Here is a 25,609-nt window from a genome sequence, read left to right as displayed (position 1 = left end):
ATAACATTTGTTGTGTTTTTGTTACCTTTAATATCTACAGAGGGAGCGGGTCCCCTTTTACGGAGTCTGCCATGTTTCTACAGTAGCCCAGAATGGACAAACCAAACACAAAGCTCTTAGATACGGCCTTTGAGTTTCATATCCACTCTAGGTTCCCCTCTAGCTTTTGGAAGGGGTGCAGGGTGAGGTAAGGGGTGATCAGTTGGTTGACTCGATAGCACTAAATCTTACACACTGGACTTTTAATACAGCCACCATGTAAAATGAATGAATGTATCAAAACCAGGCTGAAACACATTAATCACTACGTAACCCTTTGATTTGATTTTTACTCAAACAGTTCAGTATTCAGATGTATAAAGAGTAAAATGGAATAAAGAGTTGATGATATGTCAATATGTCAGCAGCATTTCAATGTTGCAGTAAGTAAAGGTTACATATATAAATAAAACCCTTTTCATAAAAGGTGCCTCTTGCTTACTTGATGAAACTTTGAATGACAGTTTATGACAGTACAATATAGGCACTCATAAAAAAAAAAACTAAAAAAACCCCAGAGGTCATAATTTACAGTCACTGTGCATTTTTCTTCACACAATAACACACATTGCACATTTCTCCTTTCTTACTTTGCATTAAAGTATATACTTTTGTACAATATATTTTCTTTACTATTGCTATTTTGATATTTTATTATGTATAGTTTGTATCTATTTTTAAAAAGCATAGACATTATGAAATCCTAGTCTGGAACATTGAATTATTATTATTATTTTAAGTACCATAGCAAGACATTTATCAAAAAAAAAAAGGTAATAATTTTTGTAACAAAAAACAAACTCACAAAATTAATTGTACATTGCAGCTTTCTTTTGCTTCTATTGAAACTCCTAATTTTACATTTTTACAAGACTTTTATAAGAATTCATAAGATGTGAGTGAGGGTCCACCCCAAAAATTACCATTTTGTGATTTTCTTTTAAATGTTTATTTTTGCTCAGGCTGTTTGGACGCCACCCCTGGTTCTGCTGCTGATTGACAGCCGCTGGCCCCGCCCAGCCCCGTTGACGGACAGCAGTGGGCGGGATCAGCGCCGCCAAAGGCACGGGGGCGTTTTCGTGCGGGTTTTGCGGAACGGGCCGTTGCGGTGAATGCGTGATTGAGGTCCCGCGGGCTAATAATCATCCCCCCTTTTTGGGGCCGGAGTGCACGGCACGGCACGGCACGGCACGGAGGAGCAGCCGAAGTAGGTAATATTACATCTGCATCTAATCAGTGGCTGCATGAACGGTGTCAGTGTGTGGCTGGCTTTGCATTGATATTGCCATTGTCGCTTCATCTGTCCTAGCTTTTCCGTTTGTGGAGGGTGGGATGGAGTCAGACAGATGGGGGGGCAATGATTAAAAAAATGATCCTGTCTAATCAAACGTGCTCGGGTTGCTTTTAGATCATGACACTTCAATTGGTGCGTTGCCAAGGTAAATAAGAACCATGACAGCGAGAAGAATGACAGGAATTTACAGATGCATCAGTGTCAGGTTTTGTTGTTATCATTGCATGTCTGACTGTTGTGGAAAAGACTAGTCTATTGCAACAGCAGAGCAGCATCAGGCCTTTTCTTGCAAGTGGCTATCAGCCTTTCTGTTTTTTTTTTTTTTTTTTTTTTCAAGATAAGAGACCGAGATAGAGGTTTATGAAAATGTAGGCTAAGCCGAACAGGACCTGAGATTTTTAAATCTGTGGCCTAAAACATCATCTCATCTTAGTTGTAAAATGTCATTCCTGCAGGCGAGGTTTGCTCATGGGTTGTCCTGTGTTGTATGGATAGACTGTCATCTCTAAAAAAACAAAAAAAATAACAATAAAAAGCAGAGCAGAGACAGGTGCAGGGCCAAGACTGTTATTTATTAATATAGAAAGCAGTGCAATGACAATAACAGCATGGCCTTGGACTCTCTCTCTCTCACACACACACACACACACACTGAAAGACAGATATTTCACAAGCATTTGCCAGTCTTCATATGACTTGTGTAAAGGAGTGTGTTGCTACAGCTGTGTTTAAAATAGATTTTGTTTTAAGTGCTTTTCGTGGCCAGGGCACAGTGCAATCCTGAAGACTTTACTTATTGATAAAGACTATTCGCAGGATCTGGTACCTTAAAAAGCGCTTGTGCCTGATGTGTGTGTTTTTGTGTAGACTTATGCTTGCGTATCTACAAGTCCGTATGTGTGTGTGTGTGTGTGTGTGTGATGTGGTGATGTCACAGCTTTGTTATAGGAACAGAGAAGCCTTGTGTCCTCATGATTAATTCATGTCCAGCTGCGGGATAGAGACAGAAGCAGCCAGTCACACACAGACAGGAGCACGTACTTAAAGGAGGCTGAAATAAGTAACTACCGGTCCGGTAGCCAAGGAGACAGGAGAGACAGGTTGTCACAGAAATGGGTAGCCACGGAGACGAGACGAAAAAAGCAGCAAAAAACGATCCAAGGGGGCTCTCATCATCGTCTGACAAGCTTTCAGGCTGTACCGGGGAGGAGCAGAGCATCCTGCTGAGAGAAGTGCATCTGTTGTGTGGCTCCTCTGCATCCTTCTCCGGCTACACTCTGAATGTCAAGCCCCACTGAACAGAACAGGCTCCAGGTCGTCATGGAGACAGGAGCAGACCCCCGCTGGAACAGAGGCAGGTAGTCACTGTGTCTTGGCTGGCCTGCTGTGTGCTGAGGCACGCCCTCTGCTGTCCGCTGATAGCATCGGGCCCCGTTGGAGTCTGAAGGTCTGCGCGGCTTTGGATGTGAAACACTGTGGAAATGATCGGTGCACATGCAGTGCGTTAACTCTGGGGACGCGCGCTCTCCTCAGTGGAGTGCTGTATTTCAAGACTTTGCTTTAGGCATGTTCTCTTTCTCTTGCAGAGGAGACTGAGTGCATCTACTGTACATGGCCTGAACCAGAAATAACAAGTTGGCTATGGGGGATGTTTAAAGAATTCCTACTATTTTCTGCCTTTCAGAGCCTCGTCCATCACCCATCCTCTCTCTTGTCTCATCTTCTTTTCTCATTTTCTGTCTCTTTTAGATTTTTTCCATCCCTTTAATCTCTTTCACCCCTCTTCTTATCTCCCTTTCTTCTTTCTCGCTCTGTCCCTGCTCCTTTCTACCTCTCGCTGGTACTACCCCCCCGCACACACACACACACACACACACGCTCTCTCCTCTCCTCTGTTGCTCTCCCAATCCCACTTCCTCTGATCTGTGTCCTCTCTCTGCCTCAATCCCAGATAATTCCCTCTCTGTGGAATTGGAAGATTGCAGCGGGCGAGAGCAAAAGAGAGATTATACTGTCAGATTAGTGGACAGGAGCGGCAATACATAATCTCAGCACACTCACTGACACACACACACACACACACACACACATACACACACAGTGCCACTCTCGATCTCATGCTGACACGTGGTTACACGTGCACAATGCATTTGCCACATGAACAAATGCACGAGCACATAATCAGACACTTGTTGTCTTTATAAAACAGCTGTTTAACCCCCTTGCTTTGACCTCTGACCCCGCAGGGTGATGTGCCATCAGCCACTGGGGGGCATCTGTCCTCTCTGCAACCTATTCATCTTGTGAAGCTTATGGGATAGGAGTGTGTGTGCCCCTTCCCAACACTGCTGACCCACTGGAGTCATTTGTGCCAAAGCTGAGTTGCGTCAAAGAAGCAGAGATGGGCAGTCCAGGCAGTGAGGTGGGTCTAGCGGGACCAGTGGAGCCAGTCTTGGAGGCTCTGTGTCCTGAGTGTGGCCAGATCCACCGCAGCTGGGAGAACCACCTCTATAACTACCGTCTGGATGTGGATGACGACCTGGTGTGCCACATCTGCCTGCAGCCGCTGGTGCAGCCACTCGACACTCCGTGCGGGCACACCTTCTGCGCCCGCTGCCTGCGTAGTTTCCTCCAGGAGAGGGACTTCTGCCCGCTAGACAGGACACGGTTGCAGCTCCAGGCCTGCCGCAGATCCAGCATACTGGTGCACAAGCTGCTGGACAAGCTGTCCGTGTCCTGCCCTTTGACCCCAGTCTGCTCCCTCAGCATGCCGCGATGTGACCTGGAGGCACACCTCAAACACAGGTAATAAAACTTTGATGAGCGCTAACATATTCACAGATCAAACTCAACCACCAAGATCTGATAAGCAGGTAATGAAGCTTTATGGTGGCTGTATTGGAGCCAGTCAGATCACGAACAAAGACACCAGATAGTTACAAGTTGACAGTTAATCGATTAGTCGATTAACAGAAAATGAGTCCAACCCTGTTTCCAGAATGATTACTCTTCAAGTAAAAGCAAAAATGCCAACATCTCATTGGTTTTAGCTTCTAAGGAGTGATTATTTACTGGTTTATGGAGCCTTCTATGGTAGTAATAACATGATAATACTTTTGGGTTCTGAACATCTAATAATGGAGGATTGACAGATGAATCGATTATGAAAAGAACTGTTAGTTGTAGCTATAGTTACCTTATATAACTTTAAAAACTGTATTCATTCATACTCCATCCATCCTCATGACTGGCTCATTTTAAGCAGGAACCTTTAGAGGTCTGAGTCCAGACTTACCCGTCATCTTTAACCTTCAGGGGCTTCCGCCCGTCCACACACTCTGGCTTTTGGCCCATTTGGGCCAGGTGCTGTGAGACCCTGAGGGGATTATTGGGCTGTAGGTCATGTGACAGAGGATTAGTGGTTCCCTACCGCAGTCATGAGTTGAGTGACCAGGAGCTCCATGTTCTCATTCTGCAATCATGCTGAGCAACTTCAACACCAGAGACCTTTTCAACCATTTCTTCTGTGAAACAGCCAAAGGCAACCCAGGCCTGTGGTGAGTCAAACGCGGTGGGACGTGAGGTTGTGAGGTCGGCGTGACTTGGGATGGCACCTTTATCTCACCTGTCTTTTCTTCTCTCTGCCTCCTAAACTTAACTTCTTTCTTGCTTTCTCTGTTGCACTGTTTTGCACTGAAATGCACAAATGTGTGTGTGTGTGTGTGTATTTGTCACCGTAGGGAACCCACATTAGGTTGTTGTTGCTCTTACATTAATGGAGATAGTGTAAATGTAGCATTGTTTTGATAATCTACACAGCATATAGTGATTTTTATCATGCTTGGTACAAATCTTGTGGTCAGAACTTGCTGTGAATTTATAAAAATATAACTGTGGTTGAAGGGTTTTGGTTGCAGACTCGTTTTTTAAGATGCCGGCTATTGCTAAGGCGCCATCCATCGGTGTTGTTACACCTGCTTATTGACTGGATATCCAGTTACCACCTAACGCCTCAGATAAGTCGAGAAGATTCCCCTTAACAAGCTCAGACTAACAAGCTGTGAGAAGATTTTCAGCTGTTTTCATCAGAGATTCTCGACTTAGACTGTCGATTTCATGTCCTTAAAGTGAGACTGTATGCTGAATGATGGCCCCTCTAGCTACAAGTTACAGGATAATGGTAACCGTCTCCTAAGCATCAGGATTTCATAGCTGCAGCCCATTTAAACTTACTGTCAACAGTCTCCTTGTTCAGGCATTTCATTTAATGACAAGCATCTCACACATCATGCCGTGTCGAGAAGACAAGGAAAGATGGTTTAAGACAGATCAAACGAGGTCACTGCGAGGACTAACGTGACATTCTTTAGTAAAGATTAAACCTCGAGCCCACGTGAGTTTCACTGCTCCCCTACCCTGCAGACTTAGGTAAGATAGCAACTGGAGCCAAGAGTCTGCTGCTATCGCTGTGCGACTTTGTCAGTCGACATAGTTTATGTTGAAGATTAGGGATCACTGGACATTAGATTAAAAGGCGAGAGTGTCAGGCCACGGTGTTCCAGGGTGGTTAAGGTGGGCTGGTTGATCTTATTACTGATGGTGTGTGAGAACTGAGGTACTTTCACTGTCCTTCAACTCAAATTCATACATTAGCTTAGGTGAGAGTAAAGTTAGGCCACGCAGTGTTACAACACTGTTTTCTATCTTGAATATTGCAAGAGCAAAGAATCGTGGGACGGCAATATCTGTTTTCCACTGTCGTGTTTTTCTTCGGAGGAAGGCCAGGAGCGTTTAAATAATTCAACCGGCTCATACTGTGCTGTAGCTTCCACTTACGGTAAATACTTCAGACTCAATTAATGATGAGACCACATTGATCCCTTGAGTCTGTCTGTCTGTGTTTAGTCTTAATTGTTTTTCAGTGAAGGGTTTCTATTTGTGGGACAGGCTTGATGAATTCGTCTCTGCTGGATCTGTGTTTAGTTTGATGGAAAGAGTGGATGAACCTTTTTTTGGGACTGATTATCCATTTCCATGTCCATTATCATTGAAGTCATTTAAAAGCAAACATGCTGAAGTTTTACTGGTTGCAGCTGATAAAGTGTGAGTATTTGCTGGATTACGTTGTTGTAAACTGAATATCTTTATGTTTTAGACTGTTGCTTGGTCAAAACAAGCAAACATTGAAGAGTCATTGTGGACTTCTTTTAAGAAGGGGACGAACAAAAAGAGACTTTCCCTGATGGTAGTTTGCATCATAAATCAACTGATGCTGGACCTGATTTTCTTTACACGTCAGATGGACTAACAAACTGACGCCTGTTGCTTGGTGAAAGGTGTCCCGGGACGCGGTGTCAGCAGACGAGCGTGGATGGTCCGAGGTGTGATAACGGGGACGAGCGAGCGATGGTGACCAGCCCTCCCAGGTCGCCCGGCTCCCCACAGACAGACCTGAGGGACCGCACACCCTCTCCACCCTCGGGATCTAATAACACCAGCGGCAATGGGCCCATGTGGACAGATGACGCCGGCCTCGACAACCCTGCCTTTGAGGAGAGCACGGAGGAAGACAGTGAGTGGTCCAAAGTGAAAAGATTTAGATTGTCAGTGAAGTCAGTACAGTTTCGATTGAGACATCATGTCTTCATGTCTTCAGGTGTGGTTGGGTTAGAGTGTGTGGTCCCCAGAGTGAAGCGCCCCCTCAGTAATCCTTGCATCCACCTCCTCCGCTCTGTCAGCTCCACTTCCTCTGGCTGGGATTGTCCTGAGTCTCCACCTCTCTCTGCTGAAGAAGGTATCATCACTTCCTCCACGCTACTGAGCAGAAATCTGAGATGAAACGTTGCAGCGTTTCTTTCTTTCAGTTGTAACGTTAGACGACGGGATAATCACATTCAGGCAGCATCAAAGGTTTGGAGGATGTGGGAAATGTGTAATGTGATTTGTGCGTCCATTAAGGTTGTGTGAAGTTGCCCTCGCTTCCTGAAGGAGAGATAACTGCCATAGAGGTCCACCGGGCGAACCCGTACGTCGAGCTGGGCATCAGCGTCGTCGGCGGAAACGAGACGCCTCTCATCAACATCGTGATACAGGAAGTGTACAGAGACGGGGTCATCGCACGAGACGGGAGGCTGCTGGCCGGGGATCAGATCTTACAGGTGAAAGCCGTTTTGGTCATATTCAGTTATAGTTCTCAGCAAAGATTTGTTGAACAAGGACTTGATTTTATCAAAGATTCATGTTGATAGTAGCCATTATTGTAGTATCAGTTTGTAGTGTTGTATAATGGTATATTATATGAGTAATTTAATCCCTTTTTAAAGATTAAGCACCGTTCAAGAATTATCTTTCCTGTACCTCGCTCACAGTGTCAAATACACCCAGTTCTGTTCTGCAGTTCCCCTCAACTCTAAGGAGCATTTTTAGCATTGTTTGGTTTTTAAGGCCCACAACTTTACTGTTCTAGTTCACTCTCACCCCTTTCATCAACCTATTTTCTAGCCGCTGCTGTTTTTAGCAGAACAGCCCAAATAAACCCGCAATACACTACCTGCCCAGCACTAATAGAAGACAAAGTTAGTGACTAGTTGGTGAAAGTTGTAGAGCGCTCTGCTTTTTAGCAGCGAAAGAGCAGAATGAATGTTGGACTTACATTTGTCGGTGAATGCTAATGTTGGTCCATGTCTGTTGGGTATCAGTTTTTAAGGTGTTTGAATGTCAGTGTTGTGTTTACAGCTTGTAAAAATCAGTTACTGATGTCAGTTTCCTTTGATATCTTATTCCCAAGGTGAACAATGTGGACATCAGTAACGTCCCTCACAGTTTTGCCCGCTCTACACTGGCTCGCCCCTGCACCACTTTGCAGCTGACCGTGCTCAGGGAGCGTCGTTGTGCCTCCCGAGCGCCTCCTTCCTCTTCCTCCTCCACCCCAGCTGTGCCCCATGCGCCCTGCTCCACCCCTGAGGGCACCCCGTCCAGCCCAGCCACACTGAGAATCACCCTGCACAAGCGGGACTCAACAGAGCAGCTCGGTATCAAGCTGGTGCGGCGAACGGATGAGTCAGGAGTGTTTGTGTTGGATCTGTTGGAGGGAGGCCTCGCGGCGAAGGATGGCAGGCTGCGGAGTAACGACAGAGTACTGGCAGTCAACGAACAGGACCTACGTCACGGCACGCCGGAGCAGGCTGCGCAGATCATACAGGTGAGGATTTCTTAAAGACATCAACACCAGAAAAGGAAATGTAAGTGAAGGGAACAAAAGTCTTAAAACACTGACTCTGTCTTCCTAGGCTAGTGGAGAGCGAGTCCACCTGATGATTGGCCGACCCAGCAAACCAACTCCACCTCCACCGCCAAAATCAAGCTCCACCAGAGACCTCTACTGCCTTGATCACTTCCTGCCTAACCACAGCTCTACCCCGAGTCCTGTGCCCATACACCTCTCCCGCACCAGCACTCACAGAGTGAGCTGATTTTATTTTTGTTTCTTCATCACCAACATGCACGTGTTTGCATTTTAACATTCATCCTTACATCAGAGCATCGTAGTTAATGACGCAGTGTGATCAGGAGTCATTGTTTTAATCGTATTTGTGTGTGATTATACCCCAGGACCTCTCGCAGTGTGTGTCCTGTAAGGAAAAACACATCACTGTGAAGAAGGAACCCCTCGAGTCTCTGGGCATGACTGTTGCAGGAGGGCGGGGCAGCAAGAGCGGGGAGCTGCCAATCTTTGTGACCAGCGTCCAACCACATGGCTGCTTGTCGAGGGATGGACGAATCAAACGAGGTCAGCGCTCCCGGCAGAAATGATCAAACTCAGCAACGTTAAAAATATTACACCAGAAACAACGCTGTCTCCTTCTTCCACTCTCCTTCAGGTGACGTCCTGCTCAGCATCAACGGGCAGGACTTAACGTACCTGAGCCACGGCGAGGCTGTGGGCACCCTCAAGGCCAGCGCTGCCTCGCCCTCGGTCCAGCTGCGGGTGCTGGAGGTCAGCATGGTGGAAGAGCACGACCACGACGAGCTGCTGCCTCACACGCACGACAGTGACTTTGATGCCAACTGGTCACCCTCGTGGGTCATGTGGCTGGGATTACCCAGGTGAGCACACAGAGGAGACGGAGGATGATGGAGGCAAATGTTTGTATTCAAATATAGCATATTCCTGGATTAAAAGGCACTTTTGTGATGTAGAGCACTCTGTATTTTAATGTCTGTCATGTCTGACAATTTGGTGGATTTAGTTGAAATACATCTGCATCTCCTTGCAAGATGCCATCAATCTGTACTATCTGTCCAGCCCCTCATCACTCCACTCTCTGTTCTTTGCTTGCAGCTACCTGCACAGTAGTCATGAGATTGTACTGCGTAGGAGCCACCCGGGCAGCTGGGGCTTCAGCATCGTTGGTGGATACGAGGAAACCCATGGCAACCAGGCTTTCTTCATCAAGACCATCGTCCTCGGCACACCTGCGTATTATGACGGCCGTCTCAAGTGAGTGATCTGCTGCTCTTCACGTGACTCACATGTGGCTTATGTCAGCAGTGATATAATGATAGATATAAACTGTGACCACAAGTTGATGATTGATAAGAGTGGCGTGATGATGGGCCACAAGTACAGGGTGCATTACAAAAGGGAAAAAAACAAAACAACAAACAACCTTCCTCCCTATTCCACTTGTATTCCTCTAAATTTTTATACTGAAGTTAACAGATGTGGCCTTTTTTGCTGTGTCGTCAGTGTCTTATCTGCTGTCATAATGCAAACAGCTACCAATAAACCTCAGCTTTGTACACACGATATGAACTGTACACCTTTAAATAACATATAGCACATGTTTATCATATTTTGTCAGTTTTCTATTGATGTTTTCTGATATGCTAGTAGTCAGAAAGACCGACATGTGTTGTAGTTTTTAAAAGATGATGGTAAATCCTGTTTTGGAGTTTAATAGTAGAGGTGGAACATTTAGTACATGGGCACCTCTGCCCTCTGGGGGATTCAATTAATGTGAAAGTTTCAGAACATTTCAAAATCGAACTAGAATTTTCTCCCCTGGGTCTTCCTTTTTCTGTTCCTGCAGTAAAAATAATTTGAATGGATATGACTATCGATACTCTAATGCCAACAAAACCAACAATACATTGATCCTGTCAATAAGTGGTGTCTTTGTAGCCAAAGCTTGATAATCCTCTGAGCCACAGAGCTCAATCGTCATCCAAAAACTCTTAAAAACATATCAGAATCACACATTTTCCTTCATTATGATGAACATGACCACTGTAGTTTATTTGACTCAGTCCTACATACACCATCCTGCTGCTGTAAATACCTCCCAGAGGACCAAATGTGTATTAATCCACATTTGTTTGTGGTTTTCTAAAACTATATAGCTCCCAGCTTTTGAAGAAAATTACAAACCTTTTAAAAACTAATGCCATTTGTTTTCATTTACTTTTTTTTCACCAAGATTTAGGTCTTTAGTAGTGATGAATGGACTCTGGGCTGAGAGCCAGGGAGAGGGGTCAGAAAGTTGGAAAGTATTGACAGAACTGCATTTGTGGTTTAAGGGCTGCAACTAACAGTTGTTGTCATTATTGATTCGTTTGCTGATTATTTCCTTGATTAATTGAATAAATTCCTGGTCTATAAAATGTCAGAAAATAGTGAAATATTCATCACGAGTTCCCTTAAACCAAGGTGATATCTTCAGATAGCTTGTTTTATCCGGTTAACAGAAAAGATGCTCAGTATTTTGCTGAAAAACTGTATTTCACACTATGTAAGCCATTGCCTTCATGTGACGCTCCACAATATTGAGCTCTATGAATGGCACGTCAGGTCCTGTTTATGATCCGTGCTGACTTGTCTCTTTCTGTCTCCCTAGGTGTGGTGACATGATTGTGGCAGTCAACGGCCTGTCGACAGCAGGAATGAGCCACTCAGCACTGGTGCCTATGCTGAAGGAGCAGCGCAGTCGGGTGGCGCTTACTGTGGTCTCCTGGCCTGGAAGCCTGATATAGCTGGGCCAGATCATAAGCAGGCTGCGCACCATGCCGAGTCCACCTTAGAATGTTCTATATTGGGAACAACCTTGGCCAAAGTGAACTGGTACACGCTACTGTACATCGCTCCATACCGGGCTTAATCCAGGACCAAAAGCATTCAGAACTGTAGTAGACCCAGCAGGACCAAGCTTGTCCTGACCAGGTGGGAACTGATCCAGATCGTGCCACGTCACTCGACAGACTGCACTCACAAACACACCGCTGAGATCATATGGTCATGTTGTCTTCACTCCTGCAGGGAGAAATGGTACTGCAACTGTTAACAGGCGATCTGTGCTGTATTCACCTCACCAGGCAGTTGTAGAATCCAGGGCTGTATTCAGGTGGATGCATCGTTGCAGGTAGAGATAGAAAATTCAAATACAAATAAAGTAGCTTGTGATTCTCTTGTCATCTAGGATAATGTCCTGTAATCACAAAAAAAAAAAAATTTCTGCACCACCAGCGCTGTATCCAGCTGAATAAGCCTCAGGCCTTATTAGAAAAACCTGCCGCACCCTGGGGGCTCAGCTGCCCTTAGGCCTCATCACCATGACAACCAGCTGTCCCATCAGCTGGAGTTTTATACATGTGTGTGAATGTGTGTTCTGTTTGTTAATAAACATTTCCTTTAGGAGGAGTAATGGCTCTACGGCGTGCTTTTCCACTTTGCGAACGTGGGCAAGAAGCGCGCGACAGGCTCGTATAGTGCTGCATTAATGAGGCTTTTATTTTAGATTTACATAAACAAAATTATTCAAACAGAAACTTTACGTGATTTCATTTCACCATGAATTAACAGACATTTTATAACGTGGCCTCAAGATTTGTTCTCCTTTAAAGTGGTCTTTTGCAGCTTCGCAGCAAGCTTGTTGGTCTCCGCCTGATTGGCTGCAGCTGCCAGTCTGACCCTCTGTGCCAGACGCCAGGGCTGATTCTTTTTAGGACGCAGTTTCTGGAAAGGGGACAAAAACGTAATGCAAGGACAAGATGGAGGAGACTATATTTCCCTGTATGAAAAGCAGAAGAGGAGAGACAAGGACACATTCATACCTTCTGTTTTTTCTTTGCTGGGTCATGCACCACTCCGTGTCGCCACAGGCTTTCCTGATAACAATGAGACCAGTTAAAAACGGAAACTACACTGTATCAGCAGCTGAAGTCACCCATAATCCACCCCCCTCAAACATGGTTTGATTTCTGAACTGTCAGACACCAAAGTGCTCAAAACAGTGAAATACATTTGAAAATTTCACACATGGAACATTTGTCCCCATAATGTCAAGATAATCCACCATTAACCATTTTTTAATGGTTAAGAAATCCATACAGCAAGGTCTAGATTATCTATAGCATTTTGGATATGTTGCTTCTGCTGCTATTAACTTATCCTCACTCAGTGCCACAAAACAAAATTAGAGTCACTTCATTGTATTGGGATTGCACCGAAGTGACATGTTAAAAACCCAAACCGTCTACATGACTGGATACCAAGTGCAGGTTTACCTTCATGGCAAAGCTCTTCCCACAGCCAGCAAACGCACAGCTAAAAGGCTTTTTGCCCTCATGGTCTCCAAGTACGTGACTCTCCAAGTTGAAGCGACGAGCGAACTGTCTATCGCAGCCTTTTCTGGGGCACGGCAGCTTCTTCTTCTCCTTCCCAGAGTGGACATGCAGCTCATGCTGGTGCAAGAACCAGGCGTTGTTAAACAGCTTTTTGCACTGTCCGCATGGCATCTTGACTGAGAGCAGAAGAAGACAAACATAAAAACAGCTCTACAACGCAGCAAAGATGCCATCCAGTATTCAATTCATACTTTTATGTTCTTTTCTGTGCTTCAGGTATTCGGTCCATGTTTTCCCATGAAAGAGACAGCCTTCGTTCTCACAAGGATAACCTGCAGCAGAGGGACATGTTTTTTGGTTAAACACACCAATTTAAACACCACAACAGTTAATCAATACAAACCAACCTGCATGCATTCTCTCATGATGCTTCAGTTTTCCGTGAGTGGGAAAGTCTCTTGTGCAGCCACTAAAAGAACAACTACATCAAAAAAGATAAATAAGAAAACTCAGATTTGAGATGGCCAAGCTGTTAACAACTTGCATCAGATATGCAGCCGCTCACTGAAATGGCAGAATCTGTAGGTGCTTGAATGTGTGGGCTTTCAGCTGGTTCCTCTTGTGGAAATCCTTTCCACAGCCCTGATGGTCACACTGAAAGGAAACAAAGAGTAAAAGCAAGTCACAGTGAACCCCCAATCGCTTCATAAAAATCTAAAAACAGAAACAAGATTTTTGTACTTGATATGGCTTCTCCTTCTGCTGGTGAACTCGAGCCATGTGGTTCTTCATGCTGGAGTTTGTGACAAAGGCCTCGGAGCATCCATCAGCCAGACACCTGGAGACCAGAGCAGGTAACAGTTTAAAAAGGCATGCTTGAGAAACACTGATGGCGATTACGCGTTCCCAGTTAAAAAAAACAACAACAAAAAAAGACAGCTTACTTGTGTGGTTTTTCCCCGCTGTGAGTGAGCTCATGCCTGGTGAGCTGATAGCGAGTGCAAAAGCTCTTGTCACAGTTTTGACATGAGAATGGTTTCTGAGATTAACAGGGGAAAACATTTGACACATAATCCCAGACAATCAAACACATGATATATACACTGTTATGATGGGCCGACTTGGTCTTTTCCTCATTGTTTTAGCTCTGTGGAGGAGCCACTTACCAATCCTGTGTGTTTGCACAGATGAGCCTCTAGCTTCCATGATTTACTGAACTGAGCTTGACAATCAAAAAAGGAGCAAACAAAGCGCTTTTGACTTTGCAACCTCTCCCCCATCTTTGATGAGCGATGTCAGATGTGGTGTTGTGGTCACAGACAAAACTAGTAATAACAAAAGGGGCAGGACAATAACTGACCTGCAACCAGCAGCTCACCTGTGTCTCATTTATCTGACTGGAACATACCAATCAGAGCAAAAAGGGGGGTGTTAAATGAAAAAATATATAATGTTTTTAATATTCAAACATTTCACTACAACAAATTGTACAGATGTATTTTTAAAAAACTTTTATACACTTAGAAAACCTCATACTGCTTAATTGGCTATGTTAAACAGCTACCTACTCTCAGCTGTGCAGGATTGTTGCGCAGGTCCAACATGTAGAGAATGATTTAGGCCCCTGAGTTTAATGTTGATCCTATTGATACTCAAACATTATAAACGTCCATGGCTCTTTCCTCCACATTGATTGATTCGGGGCTTTAAAAATGTCACCCAGGCTCCTTTCAGTATGTGTCCCTATCTGCTGATCTGCTCGGGAGGGGGAATGTGCAAGCAGGGAGAGAGGCGACTGTCTGTCTCCATTAATCACATACACACTCACAGAGTTTACTGCTCTAATCTTAATCTTATCAACCCTCCAATATTGCTTTCTGATAGCTGAGATTTATTGTTGTCAGAACTTCGTCTTCAGTGAGATCCTTTGTAACACACCAACCTGAAACTGAATCAACCTCTAAAGGTTGACTGTGCCACTTTTGAAAGACATAGTTACTCTTAAAACTTTTGAATTTGGCAGTCTTGTCTGACATACCAAAGGCCAACGTTTGCTAATGTTATCAGATTTTAACGAATATAGCTGCAGGCCTATAACAGACAAGTCACTAAACTGACTTTATGACTTCATTTTAGCTCAACAGTATATCAGTGTCACTAAGTAGCCGCTGTTCACCAAAGGTTAGTGAAGCTAAACTGACTTCTGCTGAACAGTAGCCACTGTGGCTGTGACAAATAGTAAATGCTAAAACATACACATAAATAAATAAAGTGGTGAAGAATCCTGAAAATAAGAAAGTGACTCAGCAATATCTCTAGCCACCATAAGATACTACTATTTCTTTTTAGTTTCATGTGTCATAGCCGGTGTAAATCTTAAAACTACCATTTTATTAAAGCAATGTTGAAACTGCCATACAGTGGATAGCAGTTGCCGAACAGTGAGATATGGGATAATAATAAATCCTAAGACAAATGGTGAAGACATAGCATAGTGACTCAGCAATATCTCTATTAGCTATAAGATACTGTTCATATCAGACCAAGGCTGTAGAAAAAACTCCAGGGGGTATTAAATTGAGCTAGGGTGCATTTTTATAATTTATTAATTAAATTTTCTAATTGTCACAGGAAGACTGTGCTATTTCCTCGACAAGTCTCATGTGTCACATTCGGTGTAAATGTTTAAACTACTATTTAATTAAAGCAGGAATTCAAATACCAAAGGTTAGTTAAATTCTAACACTTTTCTAATGTCATACCACCACGAGTAAGGCTGTAGCCACGAGACCCCTGAGGTTATTGAATTAAAGGGTGTGTTTGTTTGTCTATGAATGAAATGTTTCATTTGTAAGCACTGTTTTGTCTTCCAAAAGTTACATAGACTCCCTTTAAATATCTAAAAAAATCACACTGACAATCCAATAACACTATCTGCTTGTCTAAACATTAGAAATCACCCTCTGTGCCCATTGCCATGCTCCCATGTGAAACCTTTGACTGACTTTTGTGAATAAGGCCTATTGAGAGCCTGTTGGGCGTTGACTCACTGCCCTCCCACGCTTCAAGTAAGCATGCCTGGGTCAGTTGACACCGTTATCAGCCTCCACCTCTTTTCATCCGGTCCCCCCTCCCCACCACCTCCACCTCTGCTGTCAGGGCCAGGATCAATACAGCTGGCCCAATATCCACATATATGACCATGCCTTCCCCCCCACCTCTGATAACCACGCTGACTCTATCACCCCACCTATCACACAAAGAGATACAGCATGCACTCTGTTTGGCCTGCAGTGGGATTTCCTTGTGCCTTTGTGAAACCTTTCAGGCCTATCCCAAACACACACATTCACATCATGTGGACATATACTGTCGCACCCAATGCTTGCATCACAGTCACAAATATTATTCTCAAGACCAATGGAGGCCTTTTTTCTTCAAGAAGTAGGAAACATGAAGGATGGTGAGGCCTTGGAGGGTTATAAGGAGAACAAAGTTGATTCACCTAGTTAGAAAAACATCTCATACATTCTCTCTTTTTTGAAGTTTACTCAGAAATATGGCAGTTTTTTTACTTCACTGCATCATTTTTTATTTTGTAGGGACAAAATCTGTCAGTTACAAGTTATTTCATTAAGATTTTCCATACAAAATCTATGATGAGCTTAAAATATACACAGTATGGAAGTCCTAAATGGTCATACATTTTATTTCCTCGTGATAACGAACAAATGGTGTATCCTGAGTTAAGTTTATAATTTTCTCGCGATCTCAAGATAACAAAACTTTGTTTTCCTCTGATGATGCCATAATTAATGCGATAATTGAAGACTGAGAAAACAAAAGGATAGTCTAGTATATTAAATCATTCTCCTGCTCCTCCGACATTGTTACACTGAATGATGTTTCCTGCAATTATTTATTACACTAAACTGTCCTTTTGTTTTCACGAAATTATGTCATTAAAAATGTACTTGTTTTCAAGAGAATAATATAAGATGTATGAATGTATGACCGTTTAGGGCTTCCATACACCATATATTATAACCTCATCATAGATTTTGTACGAAAAATCTTAATTTAATAACTTAACTAGTAACTATATTGTCAGATTGAACATATTTGGTCACTACAAAATAAATGTTGATGCAGTGAAGTAAAAAGTACCATATTTCTAAGTCAGATCAAACCTATTTTTTTGATATACCCTAATAAAATAAATCAGTTATCAAGTTATTTATCATATATTTATTTAGTTATTTATTTAACACACTGTCTGTATTCTGTATATTGTGTACTCTTAGTTTTGATGTAAGAACATTTTACTGATAAAACTGCTTGTACACAAATATTGTTTTGAACGCAGGACCATTTTTTAAATATGTTGACACTGTGATATTTCTAACATATTTTATTTATTTATTTTCCAATTGCAACAGCAAAATCTCTTTATTTTTCAGGAGACAGGTTTATTCATAATATGATTATTTATTCTTGACTGTTGTTGAGTCCTGAACCAAACCAGATCAAGAACCACATCTTATATGGTGGAAAATGGATTCTTCTGATTCATATTCTCATTCCTATCTTCCTAATATTTCCAGTTTGGAGTCACAATTTTAGGGTTTTTAAAACATTCATTTTACCTCTGCTGTCTACTGTCTAACCACATTTTAACTCGTAATTTATCAGAGTGCTACATGGACAAATCTGACTATGTATCAGGCTGATAGTATTCTATGTTTTTAAATGGATTTATTTCATCTATAATAAATATTTTAGAGATTCCTTCAAGTACCACTAAAGAGAGGTGGAGAGGGGAATTGATCTAATGACCTTGATCTAAAGACCGGCAACAGTTTTTTGTGATTATTTCTTCAAGAGACAATAACTCAAAATACAGGTAACACTGAGGATTATCCAGCGTAACTAAGATACTTTTTCTGAAAAATCATATTGCGGTTGAAGATTTTCAGCTGCTTTGAGCACCACAAATTAAATCCCATTCATCTCCATTAGAGACAGAAAACTCAGTGACAGATATCTCAAAACCTGAGCACTGGACCAGGGACCAAAAAATATCTATGTGGCTTTAGATAAGTGTGAGAAAATGTGTGTATTTGTGTAACCCATCCTTTAAAAGTGTGATCCAGGTGAGGATACAAGGCTGATAACTGTGAAATTTCATATCATGCAACATTTACACACAAACACACACATACACACAATGTCTTTTGGATCAAACCTGTCTGTGTCCATGTCCAATTATCTACTGTGTGTGTGTGTGTGTGTGTGTGGTTAATATGTAACACCTCGGGTCGATATGGCTGCTCCGGGCTGCATGCTGAGCTGACAGACTCAATCTGTGTGTGTCAAATGTGTGTGATTAAGGAGTTCATAGTGCTCTGTGGCTTTTATCCACAAGCCTCGTCTTTTCTGCCCTCCTCCCTCTCGCTTGCTTTCTCTCTTTCTCTCTCTCTCTCTCTCTCTTTCCTTCTCTGTTTACTTTTTGTTCCTTCAATCAGTAACTTCCATGAGTCAGTGCCACACATGACGCTCTAGTGTATCTGTGAGAACACGCACACACACGCACACACACTCACACACACACAAAGGACTTACTGTACATGCATGAGCAGCTTTAATGCCATTTTATGGAGGACAAATTACTCCAAAAAATTGAAAATATTGGGATGGGAAAAGCAGTAGAAAGAGATGATATTCACCAAACAACAATCTGCAGTTTACTCAAGCGATAAGCTGTGGGAATATACGAAAACATAGAGGCCTTATCTAAATACTACAAGCAAAATCCAGGCCCTTGCCGATCAATACCAAGGGCTTTGGCTGCCAACCGGCTCATTGATTGATTGCATTTTATTTTTCCATCTGTTTTTTTTCTTCCTGGTTTTACCTCCTCTGGTTGTTGGATACTTATTAGTCTGTCCTGATAAGACCCATGTCTGAATGAATCCCTGACCTCCGGTCTACGGGGTTATGAGGGTGAAGAAAGACAACCTCTGCAGGTTTATCTCAACACCGGTGTCCACAACCCTTCATTTTGTGTATAGACTTTACTTCCTTCACATATATGAGGGATCTCTTTCAGAAGATTCATGTGATGTAGCCAGTGTGGCTGTGACAGTTACGGGATAATGGTAAATGCAATATTTCTAACATCAGCCACCATAAGACACATTTTGAGGCATAGAAATGAAGCATAACTCTTGTATGAATTTACTGTTGGCCTTCTCCCTCCTGATCCCTCTCTCTCTCTCTCTCTTTCTCTCTCTCACACACACACACACACACACACACATACGCACACACTTCATCCTGTCAGCTGCTGACCCTATCTCTGTAAACTGCTCCTAATTCGTACAAATATTGGGTAAAGTACTGAGGTGGGATGAGATAACCTATTTGTCACATAACCAGCCAGCCATTCAGCCTCCACTGATTAAACAGCACACACATCAAGTGGTGTACACACACACACACACAATGGTGAACCACAATGACTTAGCAAACTTCTTATGATTTAATTCTCACACTCGTTCATAGACATTCACATCACAGGTTGTAGCTGATGACACAGAACATTTCTCAAGATACAGTTATGTAACATTACAAAGTATGTCATGTTATAATTGTTATTTCAACTGTTTTAAATGGATTATATACATGTCATGACTATTGACTAGTTTTAATGTCAGTATAAATATTTTAAAGTGCCACACTTCAAAATGTAGTTTTGTAATTGTAATTTTGTAATAATTTATAATGATATACATTAAATAGTCACATTTGTGGCTATTTTTTATAGAATCATTATCCTGTTTTGCTTGCATTTAATTTTAAAAGCACTTCATTTATTTTTATTTATTTATATGTTTATATACTCCTCGCTTCAAAAGTGCTATACAAATCATAGAGTGATCTCCTCGTATTCTCATTTTATGGCCATAATATGTTTGAGTGTGAAAATGTTTAAATAATTTTTTTTAAGGAAAATGCTGAATCATGGCCTTAAAACTAAAGTTTTGACAACTCACAACTAAAACATATCTGTGCTTATAATAATTCCCAATCAAAACACAGTTCATAATTCAATAAAGCACAATATTGATAAACTCTACAAGGCTTATTAACATCTCAGTTACAGTACATCGGCTGCCATACTGAGTTTGACTATACATATATATTGGTGAACACTGCCACCTACTGCACTACCACAGCAGAAGCTCTACCTGCGGCACTACAAGAATGGGACTGAACTACATATATTTATTATTTTACATCTCTTTGACAAACTGGACCCTGAGATGACAACCACTGATCCACCATATCACTGATAATTATTCTTATTCTTCTTGAATTATTCTTATGTAAATGTATTACATGTACATATACATGTTTGCATTTGACAACCAAACTGATTAGAAAAGCTTCCTATTGTGATAGGAACAGATATCAGAGAAGCTGCACAGCAAATACATGAGTATGAAATAAAAAAGGTTTTGTGAATACAGTTAGATTAATTACACATCAATTAACTTATGTAAGCTAAGCTTGTGACTTAACATTCTCTAATGTATGGTCTGTCAGGTTTGAGACTTTTAATGGTGAGCAACAGGAATTCACGATACATCCTGAAGTCATTAATACCTTGAATGAGCCATACAATAGTTAAGCTTATGATAAATAATTTTTGGTTTCCAGAGTTTTAGTAAAGTGCTTCGTTTATTTTCAGGATTGTCATTTTTGTACTGTATTTTGAAATGTGTGTGGAGTTTGTGTTTATCCACATAGGCTATCCCTACCGACACCTAACTGGTCCAGACCACCGGTTCATACATCGAGTTAAATCAGGTGCTCACAGGCTCACAAGACAAAAGATACCAAGATATTCAAAAGCCTGGATTATGTCTGGATCATGAGTTTCAGCATCCCTGGTGGTAAATACCACAGGTCCATCTTCATGGTCATGTACAGAACACTAAACTGCTACAACCACTCTCCAGGCTTTTAAGCCAGTCACACTCAGACTCTTGAGATTGTCCAACTTCTGATTTCAGCTTCTCAAATATAAATATTTTCTGGTTCTTCAGTCCTCTAAACAGTAAACTGATTCAATTTGAGTTGCGACATCCATTTGATTTAATTTCCATCAATAGGAGAAAATCATTAATGAATGACAGCTCATTATGACATCAGCATAATTCAAATGTGTGAACAGACGACAACATGACGAGCAGCGTGTGTACAAATATTTTTATTCTTGTTAAGTCGATTATGCCATGAACTCGTAGGGGATGGGCTCCAGCAGCTGTGGCACGTTCTTCTTGGTGCTGACAAAGTGAGCATCACGAGGAGGAGCAGGCTGTGGAGACAAGAAAGAGGAAACTTTAGGTTCAAACAGAAACAAAAGAAAACTGACAAAACCAACCAGATATTAAAGTGAGGGGTGTTAGGCAACATAAAATAATATGATCCACTAACAAGTAGGTTTTAATTTGTGTATTATGACCTGAAAATAGAATATCTAAAGAGGGAGCAGGTCAGCGTTTCTACAGTAGCCACAACCCAAACTCTCAATCAGATAGAGCTTTGCATGCTTGGTAGGGTGTACAATGTTCAGTTTGCTGCAATCTGAAACTTTACTGCTACAAGTCCTACACATTGGACCTTTGATGAGCTCAGAGTACTCTTCCACCCCACGAGGACATTGCACTCCCAGATTGCAGGGTTAGAGCCTTCACCTGTATCAAGCTCCTCTCCTGTGGAACCAGCTGCCACTTTAGGTTTGGGAGGCAGACATCCTCTGCACATTTGAAAGTAGGCCCCCTCTGTCCTCTCCATTTGTGCACATTCACGTCCCGTTAATGCATATCACTAACTTGGCTTCTTCCCCCAGATTTTGTGCGTTCTTTTGCAGGTATTCATGGATTTAAGTGGCACCTGCTGCCATGGCCCTGCTTGACACCTGATGCTATTGTTACTAATTTTGCTGTGCCTGCTAGAGTTGCACGGTACCCCGTGGTGCCAAATCGTAACGGTTCCTACTATACTAGAAATTCTACACGACGGTTCTACCGTGGATTACTATACTACCAGTGCCAGTTTCCACTACATAGCGGCCGCCTCTGCTCTCCTCCCGGCTTCTCACTGCATGCTACTCCCTTGTAAACAAACCAACATGGCAACTACTGCAACCGAACTACACAGCTGCTGAATGTTTGCCTGTTACTGGTGACATTTCCGCACGCTGGGTCCGCCCGTCTGTTAGCTGATTGGCTGTTCGTGCGTTTCTGCCGGCAAGAACGAACTCCATGGAGACAGCTCCGCTTCGCCCAGACGCACGCACGGTTTACAGTCACAAACACGAGACAACACACTCACCACGGCAGAAGCACCGGGGCCAAGCGGTGAGTTGTCGTCAGTGTCACCACTAATTTTGCTCAAAAAAACAAACTCCTTGTTTCAGTCTAATTCTTACTTCACCAGTATTATGTTTATCATGCACCAAACAGCATTATGAGTAATTAATAAGTATTTATAACTTGTACAAATACACTGCAGTTTCTTAAAAATTATTAAAAGAGGCTGCAGTATCACGATAATACCCGGAACCATGATACTTTGTCTGGTATAGTATCCTGGTTACTCATTTTGGTATCGTGACAACTGGTGCCTCCATGTTTCTCTCTCAACTAATCAAGGCGGGTGGCTGCCCACCTGGAGACCGGCGCTGCTTGGGGTTGCTCATAAACAGTACTCTATATGAAAAGTGTCCTAAGATAACTTCTGTTTTGATTTGGCACAGTTCTGTTCATGATTCAAATTCAATGGTTTTAACTTGATGTATACTATGTTCATGATTCAAATTCAATGGTTTTAACTTGATGTATACTAAAAGCTGACTGGATTATATGTTTTCACCAGGAAATCTTTCAATTTTTATTGTTTAAACATTTTTTTTATAATTTTATACCTGACGCTTCAGTTCCACCCAGCTGCCCTTCTGCTTGGCCTCCATCTTCTTGCCCTCGTTTTCCTTGACTCTCTGCAGGAAGCTGTCCCTGCTCTTTGAGTGCTTCACATGCTCAATGCGCACGTTAATCCTCTTGGCCAGGATCCTACCCCTGAGAGAACAGACAGCATGAATTAGTTCATTTTAAAACGCATAAATCAAAACAAATTGCCAGGTAGCTTTAGCTCAAAATGCAAAGTAACAGTGTTGATATCTGCACTCCTATGCTGTCCCCTCAGTACAACCCCAGGTTGTCCAACAGGAGTTAGACTGGAGTGTTTAAGGATGAAATACTTTTCCCCACGTGAATGACCATTCAGGATATAAGTAACCCTGATGGCAAAGTGAAGATGGGGGTCACATCCCTTCTTCTGGATGAAGACTAAGAGCAAGCACACACCAAACTGAACCCAGGATTTAGTTTGAGAAAAGATAATCTCAAACAATTGTTTTATGATCCTCTTAAAGGAACAGGTTTTAAAATGTTTGGAGTCGTTTTAAATCCTTTGGTATGTGCCAGCTCAAAGTGCACACATTTAGACGTCACACTTAATACCACTTTATACTTACTTGACCTGCTTGTTGACAATGATGCCGACAGCATGTTGGGTTACGTTGTAGACACGGCCTGTTTTACCATGGTAACACTTGTGAGGCATTCCTTTCTGAATGGTACCTGTGCCCTGAAAAGAAATCACGTGTGATGATTTGACAAATGTTCTATACAGAAACAGCTCAGTCCCCTTTTACCATTGGTCGATCATCTAAACAAGGATAAGAAACATTCTGCGTCTTACCTTGATGTCAACAATGTCGCCCTTCTTGTAGATGCGCATGTAAGTGGACAGAGGGATTGGGCCTGTGAAGTAAACACAGAAAACGAATGTGAATTTGCACCGCGGTTGCACAAAAAACGAATTTTCTTACACGCCGTTAAGTGTTTGAAGTGCAGCCCCGCGTTAAATCTGTACTCACCATGTTTGCGGAACTTCCTGCTGAACATGTACCTCGTCCCCCTCCTCTTGCCTCTGGTGTTCGTCATGATGCCTGATTACTGAGAGAAAACACACTTCAGTTAGTTTTATACATGGATTTTAACCGCGTAATACAACTAGACACACAAATATGGAGAGAGATGGTGAAGTGATGGGAGAGTGGCCCTGCGAGCAATTCGGTGGTTCGCTGCCTTGGCTCATGGGCACCTTGGCATCGCCCATACTGGACTTGAACTGTCCACCATCCAGTTCCCAAGCCAAGTCCCTACAGCTACTTAATCGCCTATTTAATAAATAATTAAGAAACACATGACACTAAGTGTTGCATCTACGCCACATAATGGAAACTCTCTAGATGTCAAACTAGTTTGGTTTTCAGTATTACAAGACAAATGTGCATCATATTGGGGTGGAGAGGCACAATAAGGGTGTAGCGACAACCCATTGAGCACAAGATATAAAGGCTGAGTCAAGTGAGAGACAATAAATTGTCACACACAAGGACGAAAGTTGCTGTTTTAACAGGATTCACTTAGAAAACTGCCACACATCATTTGCATCTAGGCCACATAATGGGAACTCAGTCTCTAGATGTCAAACTACAGTTTGATTTTCAGTTTTACAAGAAAGATGTGCATGAAAATGCATCATATCGGGGTGGAAAGGCACAATAAGGGTGTAGCGACAACCCATGTCCTGCCACAAGCTGTAAACGAGCACAAGATACAAAGGCTGAGTCACACACGAGGAGGAAAGTTGTTGTTTTAACAGGATTCAATAAGAAAGCTGCCACACCGGCTGTCCGAGTGAGTGTGCTACATGGGCTAGCGAGAAATAGCCACCAAACACCGGCACGACTACATAAAAGACAAGCGCGGCTTCTGCTAGTTTGCAGCCTTGTTAAATAAAAGACCAAATATCCAGGAGAAACGCCGTGTCGTGTCTGTGTCACAGCGGGGACAGCAGCAGGAAAACACGGTGTCTGCTAGTCAGGCCCACATGGAGAGCCACGCTGCGGCTCCTGCTCACATTAAACGGTAAATGTGTCTCTGTTTTACGGTTTTTCAGGATGTGTTAACACGCTAAGATGTAAAGGGAGTGCTACGGTGTGTATATGTGTGAGATTAAGTACGAATGATGCGATAATAAAGTGAAAAAATGACATTTAACGCGGAGAGGATCTTACCCCCTGTCTCAACAAGATGGCGGGTACGGCCGAAAGAGAGAGCTCAGGTCCCCAAACTCCGCCTTACGAGTACGATTTGAGGCAGGCCGCGATATTGCCCGAACAAAAATAAAGTGGAGGAGATAGTAAGCTGACCCAGCGTCAGCACATTCAGCAATTTGCTATAGAACCCCAACCGCCGTTCCCGTTACGTGAACTGGTTCTGGATCAGTTAACGTTTATGTGATTTTTTTTTACCGTTTATCTCAGTGTACAAAAGGACAAAAAGGGAAAATTCTGTTCTTCTAGCAGTTATTTTTTAAATTTATTTTAACAGCTGAAACAATTTTATACTGCATGGAGTTGAAAGTAGTAAGCTGACCCAGCGTCAGCACATTCAGCATTTGCTATAGAACCTCACACCGCCGTTCCCGTTACGTGAACTGGTTCTGGATCAGTTG

The 25,609-nt window shown here is 42.6% G+C and overlaps 3 protein-coding genes across 5 annotated transcripts; 1 reads left to right on the top strand and 2 right to left on the bottom strand.

Moving 5' to 3' along the window:
- The first annotated feature begins 1,036 nt into the window (after positions 1 to 1,036).
- lnx2a (ligand of numb-protein X 2a) lies at positions 1,037 to 11,827 on the top strand. 3 transcript variants are annotated; one of them, XM_027274311.1, is made up of 12 exons: positions 1,037 to 1,250; positions 2,271 to 2,691; positions 3,580 to 4,138; positions 6,670 to 6,905; positions 6,990 to 7,127; positions 7,292 to 7,491; positions 8,121 to 8,534; positions 8,623 to 8,796; positions 8,945 to 9,122; positions 9,214 to 9,439; positions 9,675 to 9,833; positions 11,230 to 11,827. In XM_027274311.1, the coding sequence occupies exons 3-12, from the start codon at positions 3,735 to 3,737 to the stop codon at positions 11,363 to 11,365; spliced, it is 2,265 nt and encodes a 754-aa protein (XP_027130112.1). In that variant the 5' UTR covers positions 1,037 to 1,250; positions 2,271 to 2,691; positions 3,580 to 3,734; the 3' UTR covers positions 11,366 to 11,827. The 3 variants fall into 3 exon arrangements, with proteins under 3 accessions (XP_027130112.1, XP_019129276.1, XP_010736754.2); XM_019273731.2 differs by lacking the exon at positions 2,271 to 2,691 and having other exon boundaries at positions 1,037 to 1,246; XM_010738452.3 differs by lacking the exon at positions 2,271 to 2,691.
- Positions 11,828 to 12,095: 268 nt separating this feature from the next.
- On the bottom strand, positions 12,096 to 14,327 carry gtf3ab (general transcription factor IIIA, b). Its single transcript, XM_019273732.2, has 9 exons — positions 14,122 to 14,327; positions 13,900 to 13,994; positions 13,697 to 13,793; positions 13,521 to 13,609; positions 13,363 to 13,436; positions 13,207 to 13,287; positions 12,896 to 13,131; positions 12,443 to 12,496; positions 12,096 to 12,344 (listed from the first exon to the last, which is right to left on the bottom strand). Exons 1-9 carry the CDS (start codon positions 14,233 to 14,235, stop codon positions 12,210 to 12,212), a joined length of 975 nt encoding a protein of 324 aa, XP_019129277.1. The 5' UTR covers positions 14,236 to 14,327; the 3' UTR covers positions 12,096 to 12,209.
- Positions 14,328 to 21,214: 6,887 nt separating this feature from the next.
- On the bottom strand, positions 21,215 to 25,296 carry rpl21 (ribosomal protein L21). Its single transcript, XM_010738455.3, has 6 exons — positions 25,170 to 25,296; positions 23,964 to 24,042; positions 23,786 to 23,847; positions 23,559 to 23,671; positions 22,950 to 23,100; positions 21,215 to 21,338 (listed from the first exon to the last, which is right to left on the bottom strand). Exons 2-6 carry the CDS (start codon positions 24,028 to 24,030, stop codon positions 21,249 to 21,251), a joined length of 483 nt encoding a protein of 160 aa, XP_010736757.1. The 5' UTR covers positions 24,031 to 24,042; positions 25,170 to 25,296; the 3' UTR covers positions 21,215 to 21,248.
- Between the last annotated feature and the right edge of the window lie 313 nt (positions 25,297 to 25,609).

This window comes from Larimichthys crocea, chromosome XXIII, assembly GCF_000972845.2.
Source record: "Larimichthys crocea isolate SSNF chromosome XXIII, L_crocea_2.0, whole genome shotgun sequence".
NCBI lineage: Eukaryota > Metazoa > Chordata > Actinopteri > Sciaenidae > Larimichthys > Larimichthys crocea.
Note: the sequence above shows the minus strand (reverse complement) of the source record. Positions and strands in the feature narration are given on the sequence as shown.